Here is a 17,525-nt window from a genome sequence, read left to right on the forward strand (position 1 = left end):
CCTTAGAGTTATATATTTCAGTGCCTACAAATTTCACAAGACATTTTTGTCAAGGTAGTAATTTGATGACCTCCACCTCTGAGCTATTGATAGTGACCATGTTAGTCCTTACTTTGAGACTTGCTTGATAGCCATTAGTGAGTGAGTTTATTTTTACACCGTACTCAGTTATATTCTAGCTATATGGCGGCAGCCTGTCAATAATCGAATCTGGACCAGACAATCCACTGATCAACAGCATGAGTATCGACCTACGCAACTGGAATACGATGACATGTGTCACCAAAGTCATCGAGCCAGACGACCCAGTCAGTCGCCTCTTACGACAAGCATGGGTTGCTAATGATCAAGGTACCCATTAATCATCTCTGACAAAAGCTTGAGATACAGCATGTACTGTAAACCCATCAGGGTGAAAACTGTTCTTCAGCAACCCATGTAATTAACAAAATCTGGTGGTAAGGCTCATTAACTTGGTTCAAGCATGTCATCATCTCCCAGTTGTGTAGATGGCTACTTAATGACACCAGTCACAAGAATCATTAACAGACCACCTACATATAACTGAGAGAGTGAAGCATTTAACAAGAAAAATTAAAAGCCAGAAGAAATAGCAAATACTTGAACATTTTCAACTCCCCTTCCACAATAAACACTGAGAGATATACCGTATATTACTGTAGATAAGCCAAAACTGCAATCTGTAGAAGGGGGTTGACTTATGTACAGATTGCACTTTTGTCAAACGTTTTTTTCAGGTGATAAGAAAACAGCATTGCATTGCTTCGCATGAACGAACAAGAGAAAACAACTTTGTGAACACGTCAAATTTGCATTTAAACATCACTAGACAAGATTATTTACCTGTTTAATTCTAATTTGTTTTTGTTAGGCATTGTATTATATGCAGGGAATAGTCACTAAGATCCATGTTTCACACCTTTTTGTGTTGAGCCAAAGTCTCTTCTTCCTGTTGATACTGTAACATTATCTCTCGCCTTTTCTCATTCTCCACATTCTCTCGTTCTTCCTCTTTTCTTCTTCTTGTCTCTGTGTCCTACAAGACATGGGAAAATAGATAGTCAATAGTCACAGTAAACAACTCTGCCAGTGATATTTATCTCACTGATAGACTGGACTATCTCACTGTCAGCTATATAATATATCATGGTACCTGTCTCCATTTTGCCTCCCTCTGTCTGTACTTCATGTCCATTTCTTGCAGCTGTTGCTTAAAGAACTGTTCCTGAGTTTGAATCTCATCAACCACTGCCACCACACCCTCACCTTGTCATGACAAGAGAAAAAGGGATACATTCAAATGGTGGACATGTCATGTACAGTCATGTAGATTTGCAGACACCATCAGAAAATGCTCAGTCACATTTAATCTTATACAAAAGCTCACGAGGACACATATGAATTTTCTTGTGTTACTGAAAGTTCACATATACTGCAGGTCTGATATGAGTCCAAATGTACAACCTGGGTACCTGATCTCCCTGTTACCCAAATATACTGTAGGTCTCAAGAGTTGGGTACAGCATATGTCTTGAAAATGTTCTAACTGAGCCCTGGCAAAAAAATATGTGGATACATGCATAAAAAGATGTGATCATGCATTCACTGAAGGTGACTGATGCATTATCTTAAAAAAACATGTAAAAGATGTTCAAGGAAAGTTTTCAGTATCAGAAAGAAATGCGAAATCACCAACTAGCATTGTAACCTTGGAGTTTAATTGTTATTGTTTTCAAACAATCAATCAAACGACTAACCATGAGAAATTCGAGTTACCACTCCCAATTTCACATACCTGGTTTAAGACTGCTTTGTTCATCAAACTCCTCAACTCTGTCTGTCCCCTCATCCTGCTTCACTGTGAGGAGCTCAACTTCACTTGTGACAAACAAAGGGGCATCACTCTGTCCTGTTTCCCAAGTACTATCCACATCAGTTACATCCACCATTTCATCCTCCCTTTCAATCTCCTCCAGAATCTGATGAAAAATACAACTAAATTAACTACTGAAATCTCAAATGCATTCATTATATTCTTCTGTGAATGCATCCACTCTATCTAAAGAGCACTCACTTTAGTAAACCTAACCCCTGGATGCATCCCCATGGTTCTCACGATCTAAATTATCCACCTCTTTCATCAACATGTTACTGACCAATCAGGGTCCTATCACTGCAAGTTTTAATGGTCACAAGGTCTTCCTTTCCATAAAAAAAGAATATATTAAAGGACTTTCCTTTGCTTGTCAGTCAATTTTTAAAATATTAATTGGATTTGCAAATTATCATCATAAATGGGACTGGCTGTTGATAGAGGCTGATTTGTAACTCGCATTCAGATTGGTCCATTAGACTACATAGTGTAGCAGGTCGAACTGGCTGGTTATTTGAGATCAGAAGATCAAAAGGATATATCTAGTGATTTGTGCAGGCTTACCGAAGTGCTATCTCTGGAGATATAAGGATGCTGGTAATGAGAACAGTGTGTTTAAATTCAAATTACCTATTAACAGACTGTTTGTCAAAATATGCCAAACTGTTAATGCATTTTCAAGGATTGCACAGTAATTTATGCATCCAAGAATCATATTTTCTCATTATTTGAACACTATAAGGGGGGAAGGGGGATTTATGGATGCTACCTAATCTGTTATATGTGTATATACCTTACTTCTTCACCTGGTTAAGGAGAAAGAATTTCATATCACAAAAGTTGACATCCATACATTTCCACTATTATGAGCTTCACTTCAAAATGCCATTAAAAAACTTAAACATTGTGATATAAGGCTGAACATTATTTTAGTTGCATTACAACAAGTCAGCTGAACGTGAATGGTTGGTGGGTTGGTTGTTTAACGCCACACTCAGCAATATTTCAGCTATATGGCGACAGTCTGTAAATAATTGAGTCTGGACCAGACAATCAAATGATCAACATCATGAGCATCAATCTACGCAATTGGGATATGGTGACAAGTTAGCGAGCCTGACCACCCCATCCCTTCAGTTGCCTCATACAGCACGCATGGTTTACTGAAGACCAGATCTAACCCGGATCTTCACAGGTGAATGTGAACAGAAAGACAAAAGTGAGTGAGTGAGTTTAGTTTTATGCCCCACTCAGCAACATTCCAGCTATATGGCGGCAGTCTGTAAATAATCGAGTCTGGACCTGACAGTTCACTGATCAACAGCATGAGCATCGATCTACACAATTGGAATACAATGACAAGTGCCAACCAAGTCAGCAAGCCTGACTACCTGATCTCGTTAGTCGCCTTATGACAAGCATGAGTTGCTGAAGACCAATTCTAACCCAGATCTTCACGGGTGAATGTGAACCGAAAGACAAAAGTTAAGGAAACAGATGTATACCCCTCAGGTAGGACCACATGCAAATGTATGGCATTGACAACCAAGGATCCTAATTAACTTTCAAAATACTTGCACTTATATATAGGCTGTCATACAGACCCTGAAACAAATATATCCAAGAAAGCTCATGCAAGTCTAGAATATGTGACAAACCTAAAAATGAAGAAAGTCGCTGGGTCCCTTTTCATTATATTTTATGCATATTTTTTATTAACTGTTTTTTTCTGTAAAATACGTTCATTTCAGAGACTATATGTTAGTCTAATAGCAGCATGAATGCATTTGTGTGTGGCTGCTTGTACTGTGAACTGTTTGAGAAGTTGTAAGCAATAGGTATGGCAAGTCTTTATCATGTCTATGGATGATCAACTTCTTTATTGTACAATAGCGACGTTTCGGCATAGATACTTATACCGTTTTCAAGCATGAGGTGTAAACACATGAAAGCATGAAAACGGTAAAAGTATCTATAAAGAAGTTGTCATTCCTACTGCTTGTACTAGTCTGGACTTAGGTCAGTTTTCACAGTGTTAGTCAGAGATTAACACATTACTATACTTTGAGCTGACCAGTTCTTCTTTTACTTCCTTCAAGATCATATATACTCCAGGGGGTACAAATACATAAATCATTAATTGGTATCGTTATAAATGGAACCCTGTCATTAAAACTACTCATTTCGACCTTTAATTAACTTAAATCCACCTTTTTGACAACAGAGCACAATTCTCTCTCGCGAACGAAATTTCAACCAATCAGAGGGGCGCATCTCCGTGACATAATGTTAGGTATACATACGAGTGGGCGCTTTAGAATTGATGTACATTTCCGGGGGTAAAATGTTGTCGCTAGGCCTTATTTGTTCAAGCCAGACGCCAGTGATAGGAAAAACGATGATCACCATCGCTCATCACGGTTACAGGAAAAAGATCGATAACTGGTGAGTGGACGTTAACCACGTGAATGTAGCATGACATTTATCGCGCAATATTGTCACTTCTACCCCCACCTCGCTTCCGTGGAAGAAATCGATATGTTACAAGTTGTGTCATGCAAACTAACTTTGGTCATGATTCAAATACATATTTAACTACGAGTAGAAAGTAGTTTTGATTTTTTAACTTGATGAAAACAAACCACAATCTCATTGATTCTCGAACAGACTTTAGCCTGTGACATCACGATTTTTAAAAACAGCGGGGCCCTGTCGCAAACATCCGCCAGTCTGAGAATAGATGCTGTTTAGGTTTGTTTTCACTGAGTTCAAAAGACAAAATCAAAACTACTTTCTACTGGTAGTAAAATATGTATTTGATTGATGGCCAACAGGATTTTGCATGACATAGCTTATAACATAACAATTTTTCTCTTGGAAGCGAGGTGGGTGTCAATATAATACTACTTACAGTTTTATTGTCACTTCGACCACAACCTCGCTTCTGAGGAAGAAATCCTTATGTTACAAATTGTGTCATGCAAACTCCTTTTGGTCATCAATCATATACATATTTTACCACAACTACATGTAGTAAGTAGTTTTGACTTTTTAACTTCTGTGAAGTGATCTGAACACAAGTAAGATATCGTTCCAGGCTTCCACAACACTCGCTTGGCACTCGCAAACATAACCATTTAGCATGAACTGCGGGGGTCGGTGGAAATCTGTGCATGGTGACACCATCACCCAATCCCTGGGAGCAATTGACGGCAACGCAACGATTCGACATGTCTTCGTTGACGTCGAGAAACCAGCAAAATGATGAGCTTGTTACACATTTTATATACAACTAACTGAAAATCCTTCCGCACATAACGTCACTTCCGGTTCGCAGCAGTGCTCTGGCAACAGCGTAACGTAACATCTCTGTGGTTTTACTGGCGGGCGAGTGTGAAGCAGATGACTTTTTGGCCACTTTTAATCGCTCGGTATTGATTAACCACAAGTTTTTTAAGAATGAATTTGGTGTTTCGCTGAAGACTAACCACATGTCTGTCATATGTAATGGTTAAAAGCGAACAAAAAACAAAGTTTATTCGTTCTTTAATGCTGCAAACCAGGCATGGTTAAAACTAGTTCCATCTTTATGTTTCTTGGTAAGAGGCAAAAAGTAATTTTTTAAGTAATATTGATATTTTATACTTATCCTGACTCATGATCTTTTGCTTATCTCCCTTTCCTCTTCGAATGGTAGTGGAACACTTGAATCCCTTGAAGTTCCCGAAGCAGACGTATAAATACACTCACCCACGAGTTACCTCCCTTTGCCCTTTCCCACGCAAACCAGTCATGTGACGTGCCTTACTTGTCACTCTCTCCTGATTTTCTGCCCATGCACTTGGATCTGCTGTGAAATCTCAAGTGTCTTCAACGGGGAGGTTGGGAGGGCTTCTTCGTCATGAGTCAGGGTAAGTATAAAATATCAATTTTACCTTAAAAATTACATATTTGTCCTTATCCTGACTCATGATCTTTAGCTTATAGAATCCGACAGATAGGTGGAGGGTCAAGCCACTGGATTCAACAGCTGTCCTCAGATACGTCCTGTATCCCCCCCATGGGAACTGCGAAAGGGCATTTCCGTGATCCTATTCTTCCAATTTCCGTTACTCGGGGGAACCACTTTCTTGTCTTACTTCAATCTCAGACAAGTTGAATCATGTTGATTCATGTGGTTATAGATAAACTAGTATCTTCCTATTACTAGATATCTTATAACAACCCATAGATTATGATAAGATCTTTATCATAAATGAGTTGCGACCCCTTCACGTACAGGTAAGATCTTTACCCGTACAGGATCTTTAATCACTCATGCTAGCCTGTCCTAGACAGTGCGCATTGACTTTCAAACTAATACTTTTCCTTAGTAAAAGTTATCAACAAGTCAACGTGATAAAGGGTGAGATTTTCCAACTCAGAGCCTCTGATGAACCTTTGTGGCTACAGATACACTAGTATCTTCTTATTACTAGATAACTCATAACAACCCATAGATTATGATAAGATCTTTATCATAAATGAGTTGCGACCCCTTCACGTACAGGTAAGATCTTTACCCGTACAGGATCTTTAATCACTCATGTTAGCCTGTCTTAGACTGTGCGCATAGACTTTCAAACTAGTACACCTTAGTAAAAGTTATCAACAAGTCAACATGATAAAGGGTGAGATTTTCCAACTCAGCGCCTTTGAGGAACCGTTAGTTGCTGTGCTACAACAAGAGGCCCAAATTGGTGAATGCCTGAGACGTCTTCAGTGGCTATGTCTCGGAGGTAGTGGTTGGCAAATACTGTGTCCGACTTCCAAAGCAGCCCTCCATAATTGTTGGTATAGAGCAATTTCCAAGCAGAGCCAGTGTTGACGCCAGTGCTCTGACTTCGTGTGGGTTGGAAGCTCTAGGAGGTTCTAGTCCAGCTGCTTTATAGGCTCTCAATATAACGGCTCTCATCCAGAACGATATGGTCGTTCTTGAGACAGAAGTCTCTGTTGATAATGGGATGAACAGGCGCTTGAATTTTTGTCTCCTCGTCTCAGTCTTTTGAAGGTATATCTTCAAGGCTCTGACCGGACACAAGGATAAGTCCTCTATATCCTGTGGACCGAGGATTGTAGACAGCGCTGGTACGTGGAACTGTCTATCTGGTTGACCAGGTAGCTGGTTCTTGGCAATAAAGTCCCATCTAATTCCTAGATGAACTGTCGAATCTGGTTCGACCAAAGTCCAGCGCATGTATCTCCGATATTCGAGTTGCCGTGGCTAACGCAAGCAGGAACAGCGTCTTCTGTGTTAGCAGCTCGAGTGTAATCTGGTCTAGTGGTTCATAGACATCACAGGTAAGATGACGTAGAATTACATTACATCCCAGGCTGGAGCTCTGAATTTCTTTTTCCGGTCCTCCAGCTTAAAAGATCTCAGCAGAGCAAGTAATTCTGGTACTTCCGTCAACTTGATGCCTGTTTTCATGGTAATCACTGTACTGATAACAGCGAGGTATGTAGATAATGTCGAACCCTTCAGATGTCTGGTCTGTCTAAGATGACACAGATATTCCGCCACTTGAGGATGAGTGGCTATCATCGCAGTAAAGCCTTTCCGCCTTGCATAAGTCTCAAACTTCAGCTATTTGTCATCATATAGGTACGAGTAGATCTGCGTAACGCTAGCGTTACTGCTTTGGCTGCCCTGGCGGAGTATCCTCTTTACTTCATTTGATACGGTCCACACGTGTAACTGGAACACTGTCGGGTTTCCGTGGACTTGCTTGGCGTACGGATGTATTAGTATGTTCGGCTTGTAGCGTCTGAGTCTGTTTGATCTTGAACAGTACTTTTGGCAGTAGTATCGGTGGTGGAAAAGCGTAGCCGTTTAATCCTTCCCACGACATGCTCAGTGCATCTGTTGCCCAGGCTTGAGGATCTGGAACTGCCGAGACAAACGTCTGTAGTTGTTTGTTGAACCTCGAGGCAAACAGGTCTATGCAAGGGGATCCTATCTCCCTTATGTTCCGAAATGCTTCTGGATGGAGCATCCATTCCATAGGTGACGGGTGTAGTGGTCTTGAGAGCGCGTCTGCCAGTACGTTCTTGGCTCCGGGTATGTGACACGCCTTTATCCAGATGTTTGCTTCCTGTGTGATCTGGAACAACTGGAATGTGAGCTGCAATAGGCTTGGAGACCTTGTGGATCCTTGCCGGTTTATGGAGAACGCCACTGTGGAGTTGTCTGTGTGGATCATCAGCATTTTGTTGTTCAGCAAGCTCGACCATAGTTGTAAGGCGTTGATCACTGCTTTCATCTCTAGCAGATTGATGTGAAGCTGCTGTTGCATTTTGGACCACTTTCCCGACACCACTTGATCGTTGAGATGCGCACCCCATCCTTGCATCGAGGAGTCTGCGTAGAGATGTGTGTCGAAGGCCGGCTCTTGTAAATAGGTTCTTTCGCAAACGTTCGACCTGTGTGTCCACCACAGTAGATGCCTCTTGAGGTTTCCCGGCAGCAAGATAAGGTCGACGCTGTCTAAATGTATTATCAGGAACCGTTGCAGCGGTCTTAGTTGTAACCTTCCTGTGCGAGTCAAGTCCTGCGCCGAGGTTAGTAGACCGAGTAGACATTGTCATGTTCGTAGTGTTAATGGACTGACTGACTGAGTTTAGTTTTACGCCGCTTTTAGCAATATTCCAGCAATATCACGGCGGGGGACACCAGAAATGGGCTTAACACATTGTGCCCATGTGGGGAATCGAACCTGGGTCTTCGGCGTGACGAGCGGACGCTTTAACCACTAGGCTACCCCACCGCCCCAGTGTTAATGGAGAGATGACTGCTTGTTGAATCATGGCTTGTATCTTGACCCAATGATCTTCTGGGAGCACAATTCGATTCTGTGTTGTGATAATTCTTATTCCAAGCAATTGAAGATCTTTGATTCTAACTCCAATTTACATCAGGTTCACTAGCCATCCTAGTTGCGTGAGCAACTTAATTGTGAAGTTCAGTTGCTCTCTGAGTTGATTGGTACTTTGAAGAACCTGTATGCCGTCGTTTAGATAACCGGCACTGCGTAGACCTCGCTGTAGCAGATAGGTGCCGATAGGCTTGGTTATTCGTATGAATAATCATAGAGCCGACGATATTCCAAACGATAGGACGTTCCTTTGGAAGTGCTAACCTCTGATTGCATGATGATTCTTCCCCTTATATACGCAGGCGATCAGTGTTGACATCGAAGCGTTGTCTATTTATAGCAAGGCTGGTTCCCGTGTAGCATCACAGGGAACAGGTACTCATACCGACTTTTATCAGCGACAACTTCCAAAATAAACAACGTTTATCCTGCTGTCAAGGCTAGACATCTATTAGATTCCCAACATGGCAACAGGCCGTAGTTGTATACTGTTTCCAAGGCTGCCGATGAAGTATTCCCTAATACAATGGGTTTGTTTACAATGAGAAAACATGTTGGAGCCTGCTCTGTCAGTGGGAGGCGTTGTCTGACGTGGACCAATCAGCTTCAAGCATGACGTCACCAGTGTTGTAGCATGTTGGCCTCCATAAAATCTGATGCAATGTAGTTGGTTGAGTAAAAAGCGGCGTACATCTACGCCGCTCATATAAACCTCTCGACTAAGGGTTGCTCCAAGTGTAAATTCTTGTTTAGTGATATAAATCACTTATTCCCAGCATGACGAAGGAGGCTGTCGAGATGTATATCTGTATGGATTTTGAAGAAATACCGATGTTGAATCTAGTTGATAGGATATAATCCTAATCCCCACGCTGAGTGACGAGTGTTAATACGATCATCTGTACGTCCGTACAAGGATACTTGAAGGCGATGTTAACCTCAAGCCCTTTCCAAAGGTCGTTTGAGGTTCTCCAGTACTTGAGATATCGGCTTCATAGGTGATATCATATTGGAGTCGAAGTCATCAGCATATATGCAGTACGTTTCTGTTGGGTTGGAGTGAGTGAGTGAACAACAATATCCGCAGGCCATCTGCTACCCGGTATAAGACCTCATCCGTGTTCATTTTTGCTTCCTTTATTCAGCCGTATGGTAATAGAGTCGACGTCAACAACCTGCCTGTTGATGTAAGGGTTCGTTAACCCTAGGGTTCGCGAACCCTGTAGATGTCTACGTTGCTGTTATCAGCCTGTAGTTCTGAGAGTTCTCGAACCTTGTAGATGTCTGTAGCTTTCTCAAAGCTGTGCGTAGGTTAGAAGGTACCTTGGATATAGGTTCAATCGGAGGGATTGTGACGGAGTCGAAGTCATCGTCGCGCATCATATAAGTGTAGACTTCATCTTTATCCTTAGAAGGAGACTCCAAGTTCAACCCATTAGCAATCCATGCTGTAATTTCTGAGTCTGGGGAGATGAAGTCCGTTTGCAAGTCCGAAGTCTCCTGATTATGAGAGCTACGTCTCAACGATTCATCCATCTGTGAACCTGTTTCCCTTCTCTAACCCTCATCCTCTCTTCGCGAACCTGTATCTGAGGATTCCTCCCTATGCGAACGTCTATCTTGAGAGTGTTCTGTCCGCGAACCTCTATCTGTGGATACATCTCTTCGCGAACCTCTGTGAGGTGAGCTATCTCTTCGCGAACGTCTGGCTTGAGGTGAGTAGCTTCGCGAACATCTGTGCAAGATAAAGGTCTTGACCTAGAGCGGCTAGGTGTAGGAGCAGGATCCTTCGATGTTCGCGAACGCTGAGGGTTCACGAAACGTAGATTGAAGAGTATGTGTGCCATCTCTTCTATCCTCCAAGATGACAGAGTCGTCCGACTGTGGAGACCTTCGCGAAGGAGTACGTTCGTGAACATAACCTTGAGATGTAGATCTAATAGGAGTAGATTCGCGCAGGCCTGTGGGTTTGCACACAGTGTCGGTAGATGAGAGGCTTTTCCTAGCCTTCGATTCCTCCTGGAATCTACGTTCCATCATGGCCATCATCTCTGCATAGGTTGACGCTGCTGCCGTGTAGGAGAGGCGTTCGCGAACACTGATGGGTTATGTGCCTCAACTTCAATCCGAGAAGTAAGAGGTAGTATGTCGAACAGCTGTCCTGCTGTGACTGTAGTAGGGGACGATCTCGTAGTAGTAGAGGTCGACTGCGTCGCTGATCTCATAGATACTTCAGGTAGAAGTATTGGGGGTTCGTCAAAAGTGTCTAGCTTTGCCCTCCGATCTGGTAACCGTACACTTCTTCTGCACAGTAGAAGAGGATGACATCTTTTTCTTAGTCTAAGATGGCGTCGACTGAGATGTAGACGATCTCTTCTTGGCCCCCTTACCAGCAGACTGGCCCTGTAATGTACTAAACATAGCACCAGTATTATGAACATCGGCAGTAGCAAACAACATACGCTTTGGAGGCTGATCGTCAGTTTTATCAATCATGACTTGAGATGACTTTCTCACCCGATCCATGGCACGTCTATAATTATAAGACAAATATTGATTAAATTGTAGATTAGATAAATCAATACAATGAGTACAGCGCAAGCTGGAGGAACATGGATCTATACACGAAGGACACTGGGGGTGAGGATCAGCCACGGATAATCTGTGCCTGCAAACACTGCAAGATTTCATGAAATGTAAACAAAGTTACATAACAATGAAAACACAACTCAAATGTAATTAATTTTTACAAATACTACATAAGTAGTTATAGTCAAATCCATATACCGGTACATCGTAATTTTGAAGAATAGGTTCTAAATATAAAAGGATATAATGCGCTTGGGCGAAAAGGGAGAGAGTGACAAGTAAGGCACATCACATGACTGGTTTGCGTGGGAAAGGGCAAAGGGAGGTAACTCGTGGGTGAGTGTATTTATAGGTCCGCTTCGGGAACTTCAAGGGATTTAAGTGTTCCACTACCATTCGAAGAGGAAAGGGAGATAAGCAAAAGATCATGAGTCAGGATAAGGAAAAATCAGGATTTTTGCATGGACCTACCATTCTCTGGGTTGACATGCTACTCACTGGACTACTCAACCCCTAATGGAATAACTAACTTCAATACTTCACAGGCTTTGTTTACATGCTCCTCAGTCACACATGAATACATTCCACCGGGTGTTTCTGATGTAAAACTGAAGAGTCTCTATTTTTCAATCTGCTAATCATTCATTAAAGTATATAGTTCTGATGTTCCTACGCCAATATGAAATCCTTCCAGAGGGGCACAAGTCGCTATTCAGCTTGTCCCGGAATGACACGAGTGGGTCACGAATGTCTGCTAATATGCTAATATGTCTGCAAGAATAATTCATGCAGACAATGGGCATTCTGTTCATGAACTTTGTGCCAACCAACCACTGAATGAATGAGGAGAAACTTCAAGCTGCATGAGAAATCTGACAGCTTGTTGCTCAAAGCAATCGCTGAAGTTGTGCTTACTCAACCTAGGTGATACTTGAGTAAAACATTAGAGACAACAAATCTGCCATATGTATTCTTGGGTGGTGGAGGAAATCGAGAATCTCACCCAAGTGTCTTCTGATATCAATTATATCTACACGAGTTGATAAAGTTACAAATATCCAAGGCTTGCCGAGGATATTTTAAATTTTATCAACAAGTGTTGATATATTTGACATCAGAAGACACGAGGGTGAGATTCTATTTATCATTCAAAATCACTCTTCATTGGTTTTCAATGAAAAATGTACATCTCTGAACACAGTACTGACATTAGGCTTGCAGTGAAGCAATGTCATAGCATTGTGACGTCATCAAGTTCATGACGTCATAGCATTGTCAGGGCATTGTACAAAATCTACTGTCAAAACGATATCTCCTAAACAATATCTCCTGTGGAACACAGTTTTGGATGATAATGATGTAAATACACAATCTGTGAAGTATTGACTGTGTGCATTCTGTGCCCACCTTCCTCCTGAGTTCAGCTGGATCTACCCCCAGTCTACTGGCTTCCTCCTCTAGGTCACCAAGATCCACCTCCTTCATGGCACCATTGTCTGAAACAAATGATCGGTAAGTTCCATGAGACAGTCTCTAGAATACAGTGGTAAATCATCCTTAATGGGGTTTTTTAAACCAAACTATTGATAGCATATTCTTTGATCATTACCAAATTTGGAAATATATTCTGGTTATTTTGGAAAACAATCAAAAAGTAGAAAAAAACATGAACTAATCTGAAATCTGAATGTCCATGGTATGATAAACTTTCTTGCAATTTTTTTTATTATTTACTATCAATACGACTAACGAAAGCATGGGTAAATAATCGAAATGACAAATAAATGAAACAAATGAAACATCCTACTTGTAGTGTTTATCTGACTGCCATGTATGAGAGTTACTTCCCTTGGCATTACCTTGGTTGTGGTAGGTGATGAGGTCATCACACTCTGTCAGTTCCCTCTCAAAGTTTTCAGTCTGCTGCTGGAGTAGACTCAGATATCTGTGAGCTTCATCTAACACAAGCTGTAGGAGGATATACGGAACATTAGCATAGATCTATATGGTTTGATGGTCTGGTAGTTTTTGTGTTTGTTTGTTGTTTAACACCACACTCAGCAATATTCCAGTTATATGATGCAAATAATTGAGTCTGTACCATACAATCCAGAGATCAACATCATGAGCATCGATATACGCAATTGGGTTACGATGGCATGTATCAACCAAGTCAGTAAATCTGGCCAATTTTTAACACTTGACATGTAAAAACATATAAACCCTGTTAAGATGTAAATCAATTACCACATGAAGCATGTAAGTTATAACAATGGTGAACCTTATCTCCAATGTTGTCCTCCAAGTTCTCGACAGGTCTCTCAATGCTGTTGTCATCAATGTTGTTGTTGGGATCATCACTGTCAAGGTCGATGACCTCCAACTGTTGTTGGATCTCGGCCTCAATGATAGCCTCCTCATCCATTTCACGCTTTACACCTGATGGTGACATGGTCATTGCTCACACAGACTGGTCAAGGCACCTGAACATACACCAGGCCACATTTTATACAGAATTGGTTGGCAGGTTCAGTAAACCGAAAAATAATATAATAATAATTAAATTTAAAGAGTACTATTTCTGTTCTGACAAATACAAAAATATGTGTTAACCATGGAAAAGTTCTTTAAGAATAATTGTATACTAAATTACAACAGATTACAGGGTGATAGATGACAAAACAAGCTTACAAGTTACACGACTTGGCTATCACTGAACACATGAATATATCCTGATGAAGTTTTAAAAATAATCTTTTTTTTTCATTATATTTTCTCCCATGCTACAAACAATGGTTTTCTGATTACAATAATAATAAGAGTACTTTTACAGCACCTCATCCACATCACACAGGGACATGCTCTAACTAGTCTAAGTGCTACCCAAATTGTCATCTGATTTCCTTGCTCTTTTCGATCACTATGAAATTGAAATGAGTCAGTATATCCATACATAAGTGTATCTAAAAGCATTCATCAGGATAAATCACATCTGAATTAGGGTTTGACTTCAAAGTTCAATCATCATGTATAGATTGGTCCTGATGCCATGAAAATATTAAATTGAAAATAAAGTCCCGCCATTATCATACATGATCTGACTTCACTTTACATTTTCAGTGATGGCCAAATCGATAGTTTGATATCATATGGGTTCAGGCTAAAACGTCACCACAGCAAAATCGGCACCTGGCGAAAACGGCACCATTTGGACATAACGGAACCTCGACTTGGCGAAAACGGCTACAAACCTTATGGCGAAAACGGAACCAAATAAAATATTGTAGGGAAAACTAGTTTGTCATTAGATAATCGGATTGCAGAATATTAAAATGCGTCTACTCTGCCAACAGTGATTGGAAAATTTGTCATTAGTTGATATTGGATTGCAGTATGTTTAGATAATAAATGCATCTACTCTGCCGACAGTGATTGGAAAGGGCATCCGGGTAAGTACAGATGACACTTCAGTTAACAGCCATCAGAGTGAGAGTGGAGGTATTCATCATGTTTGTTTAATACTTGGCAGTCACAGTAATTGAGTAGATTGTTAATTGGCCTTTAATTGAGTATTGTATTAATCGGCCTGTAATTGTGTAATTGTTATATATTCTGCAGGTGTAGGAAAATGTGAAATCATGTGTGTTGGTCAACAATGGCTGTAGTTCCTTCTTTCAGAGCCTCTTTGGTGTACGACAAGTGATCTTATGATATCACAGGGTAGAAAATTAGGCATACCTAATAGTGAAAGACTGTCCATTTTGTATCATCCCAATTGTGGAAACAGAATACCATGTCTGTCTAGTGTGTCCATTTTATAATGACCTTAGAAGAAAGTTCCTGCCAAGTTATTACTTACAAATTTCCGTCTGAGTGTAAATGTAAACTGTTATTTACCACCAAAAATACTTTCATGCTTAATAATCTCGCCAAGTTGACTTTCTTCGCTCTTAAAATGAGGAGCAAGCAATCGTCCATTACATAACCAACATATTTTATATTCACATGTATATTGTACTAGATATACTTGTTGTACTCAAACATCGATACATGCACTGGTGGCGCAACATCAACATCTTTGTCAATACACTAATTGTAAAATGGGCCTGTGGCCTGATTTACCGAAATAAACTACTACTACTTGTAATGATGACGGTTCTGTTATAATCTTGCTAATGTGATTTTAATGAAATGAGTGCGTGAGTGAGTATGGTTTTACGCTGCTTTTAGCACTATTCCAACAATATCACTGCGGGGAACTAAAAAATATAAGTCAATGTCACACTTTGTTTCATATATGTTGTTATAATCTTGCTAATGTTATATACGGAAATGAAATAAAAAATAAAAGTCAACATCATACTTTGTTTAACTTTTTATATATGGTGCCGTTTTAGCCCAGAAATCAGTAGCCGTTTTCGCCAATATGATGCCGTTTTCGCCAAACAAATTTGGTGCCGTTCTGCTGTGGTTCCGTTTTAGCTATAACCCGTTTGATATGATGCACTCATGAACTAAATTTCTTCTCAGCCTTCATCATGTTCATTGGCCGTATGTAACTATGGTTATGATAAGACCTGACCGTACATGTTTATTGATTATGTTGAAAGGGAATTGATCAGGGAGAATAGCAATTAGTGTTGGGAATTGGTGTAAATTTCATAATTGATGATTGGTTCATTACAACCGATCAATCATGGAAAATAATTGGTTAGCGTCATTTATCAAATTTTCCTGGTTATGTTTGTTAATGCACAAAAAATAAAGAAAAAACATGTAGTTCTCTACTTTTCCCCACGCAAATTGTACAAAATGCATTTGCAAATTTCACATCTTTAAAGGATGACTAGTGTGTTAGGAACATACATTTCCTGGAGTTGTTAAGATAAACTTAATCATGACTTGGAACGAGCTTGTAGTGCTTATGCAATGTCGAGACAAAATCCACCTTGTGAAAAATATTGTTATTGCAAACAAGTGGTCCAAAATTGTTTGTGTTTGATTATGAGAAAACATGATCGATTGCTTGGTCGTTTTGTCATTGCGACCAATCTTCGATTATTTCAATTAATTGGACCACCACTAATAGCAATACACCCTTTCCAGTCACAAACCCCAGCGAAATAAGCATATCTTAACCAAATACAACTGAAATTATCCATAACAATCTGAATCTGCACAGGATTTACGAATGTGATGTTCTCTCTGTGATGTAGGGTCATGTCGTCATCATTGTTCACAGTCTTTATCATGTTTATTACTGTGCCACCCCATCACTGCTGCCCCTGCATCCAAGCATGTCACATCTGGCTACTTATCATGCTCACGTACATATAAAACTAAACAAAATCATGCTGTCTAATTCAATCATTTGGGGACGTCACTGGACATGTCACAAACAAAAGTGAAATGAATTCAGCTATTTGAGTCTGCCACTTGTGGGGATGTTTGGGGAATGGGACAGGTTAGAATGAGATATCTAAATGCAAAAATAACTAGTTGGCAACACACAATCTGACACATGTGAAATAATGATTACAAAACTTTCAGTCATAAGAGAAATAATGTAATTTGGTAATAATGGTGACTAATTTATCATTATCATTCAGCGCAACCGTCCAAACGGCTAACTGTCTATATATTTCAAGTACATTTCATCACTTTCATTAGAATTTATTGATTCATATAGTGAAATCTATAGCATAAATAGCATCCATTTCCTTAATACATAATACTTACGCTTTCACAAGGTAGATCATTTTACCGGCAGTCACAATAACAGGTGCCCAATGTTGTTTACATCCGCCATTGCGTTGGTATGTTACCCATAATGCGTCATCAAACTGGGTTTTACTCCAGTCTGCGACAGAAACTTTGCGACGTGACGCACAAAGCCAATTACAAGTCTTGACCAGAACTCTGTTTTGAAAGATTTATTTGGACAGGAAATAAATGAATCAACCTCTAACTTATGTACAATAATTCATGTTTTCTCTCATCTTTACTGATCTTGAGTTTTAAACAGAGACAAAAACAAATATATCCATTATTATTTGATAATGTTGCTCAGATGTAATTTGTGTATATACGATCAGGAAATCTACTTACTGCGTTTCTGCAACTGCAGA

The 17,525-nt window shown here is 40.2% G+C and overlaps 1 protein-coding gene across 2 annotated transcripts in view; it reads right to left on the reverse strand.

Moving 5' to 3' along the window:
• LOC124281836 (leucine-rich repeat and IQ domain-containing protein 1-like) overlaps positions 1-17,229 on the reverse strand; it is a 66,487-nt gene extending 49,258 nt beyond the window's left edge. For both annotated transcript variants that reach the window (XM_046717832.1, XM_046717830.1), the window contains exons 1-7: positions 17,137-17,229; positions 13,679-13,880; positions 13,257-13,365; positions 12,805-12,893; positions 1,817-2,000; positions 1,175-1,287; positions 941-1,057 (exon numbers count right to left, since the gene is read on the reverse strand). In XM_046717832.1, coding sequence (XP_046573788.1) covers positions 941-1,057; positions 1,175-1,287; positions 1,817-2,000; positions 12,805-12,893; positions 13,257-13,365; positions 13,679-13,855 — 789 coding nt within the window. In that variant the 5' untranslated portion in view covers positions 13,856-13,880; positions 17,137-17,229. The remainder of the gene's footprint in view (positions 1-940; positions 1,058-1,174; positions 1,288-1,816; positions 2,001-12,804; positions 12,894-13,256; positions 13,366-13,678; positions 13,881-17,136) is intronic.
• Positions 17,230-17,525: the final 296 nt, after the last annotated feature.

Source organism: Haliotis rubra, unplaced genomic scaffold, assembly GCF_003918875.1.
Source record: "Haliotis rubra isolate DU_JTF1 unplaced genomic scaffold, ASM391887v1 Scf29, whole genome shotgun sequence".
Lineage (NCBI taxonomy): Eukaryota > Metazoa > Mollusca > Gastropoda > Lepetellida > Haliotidae > Haliotis > Haliotis rubra.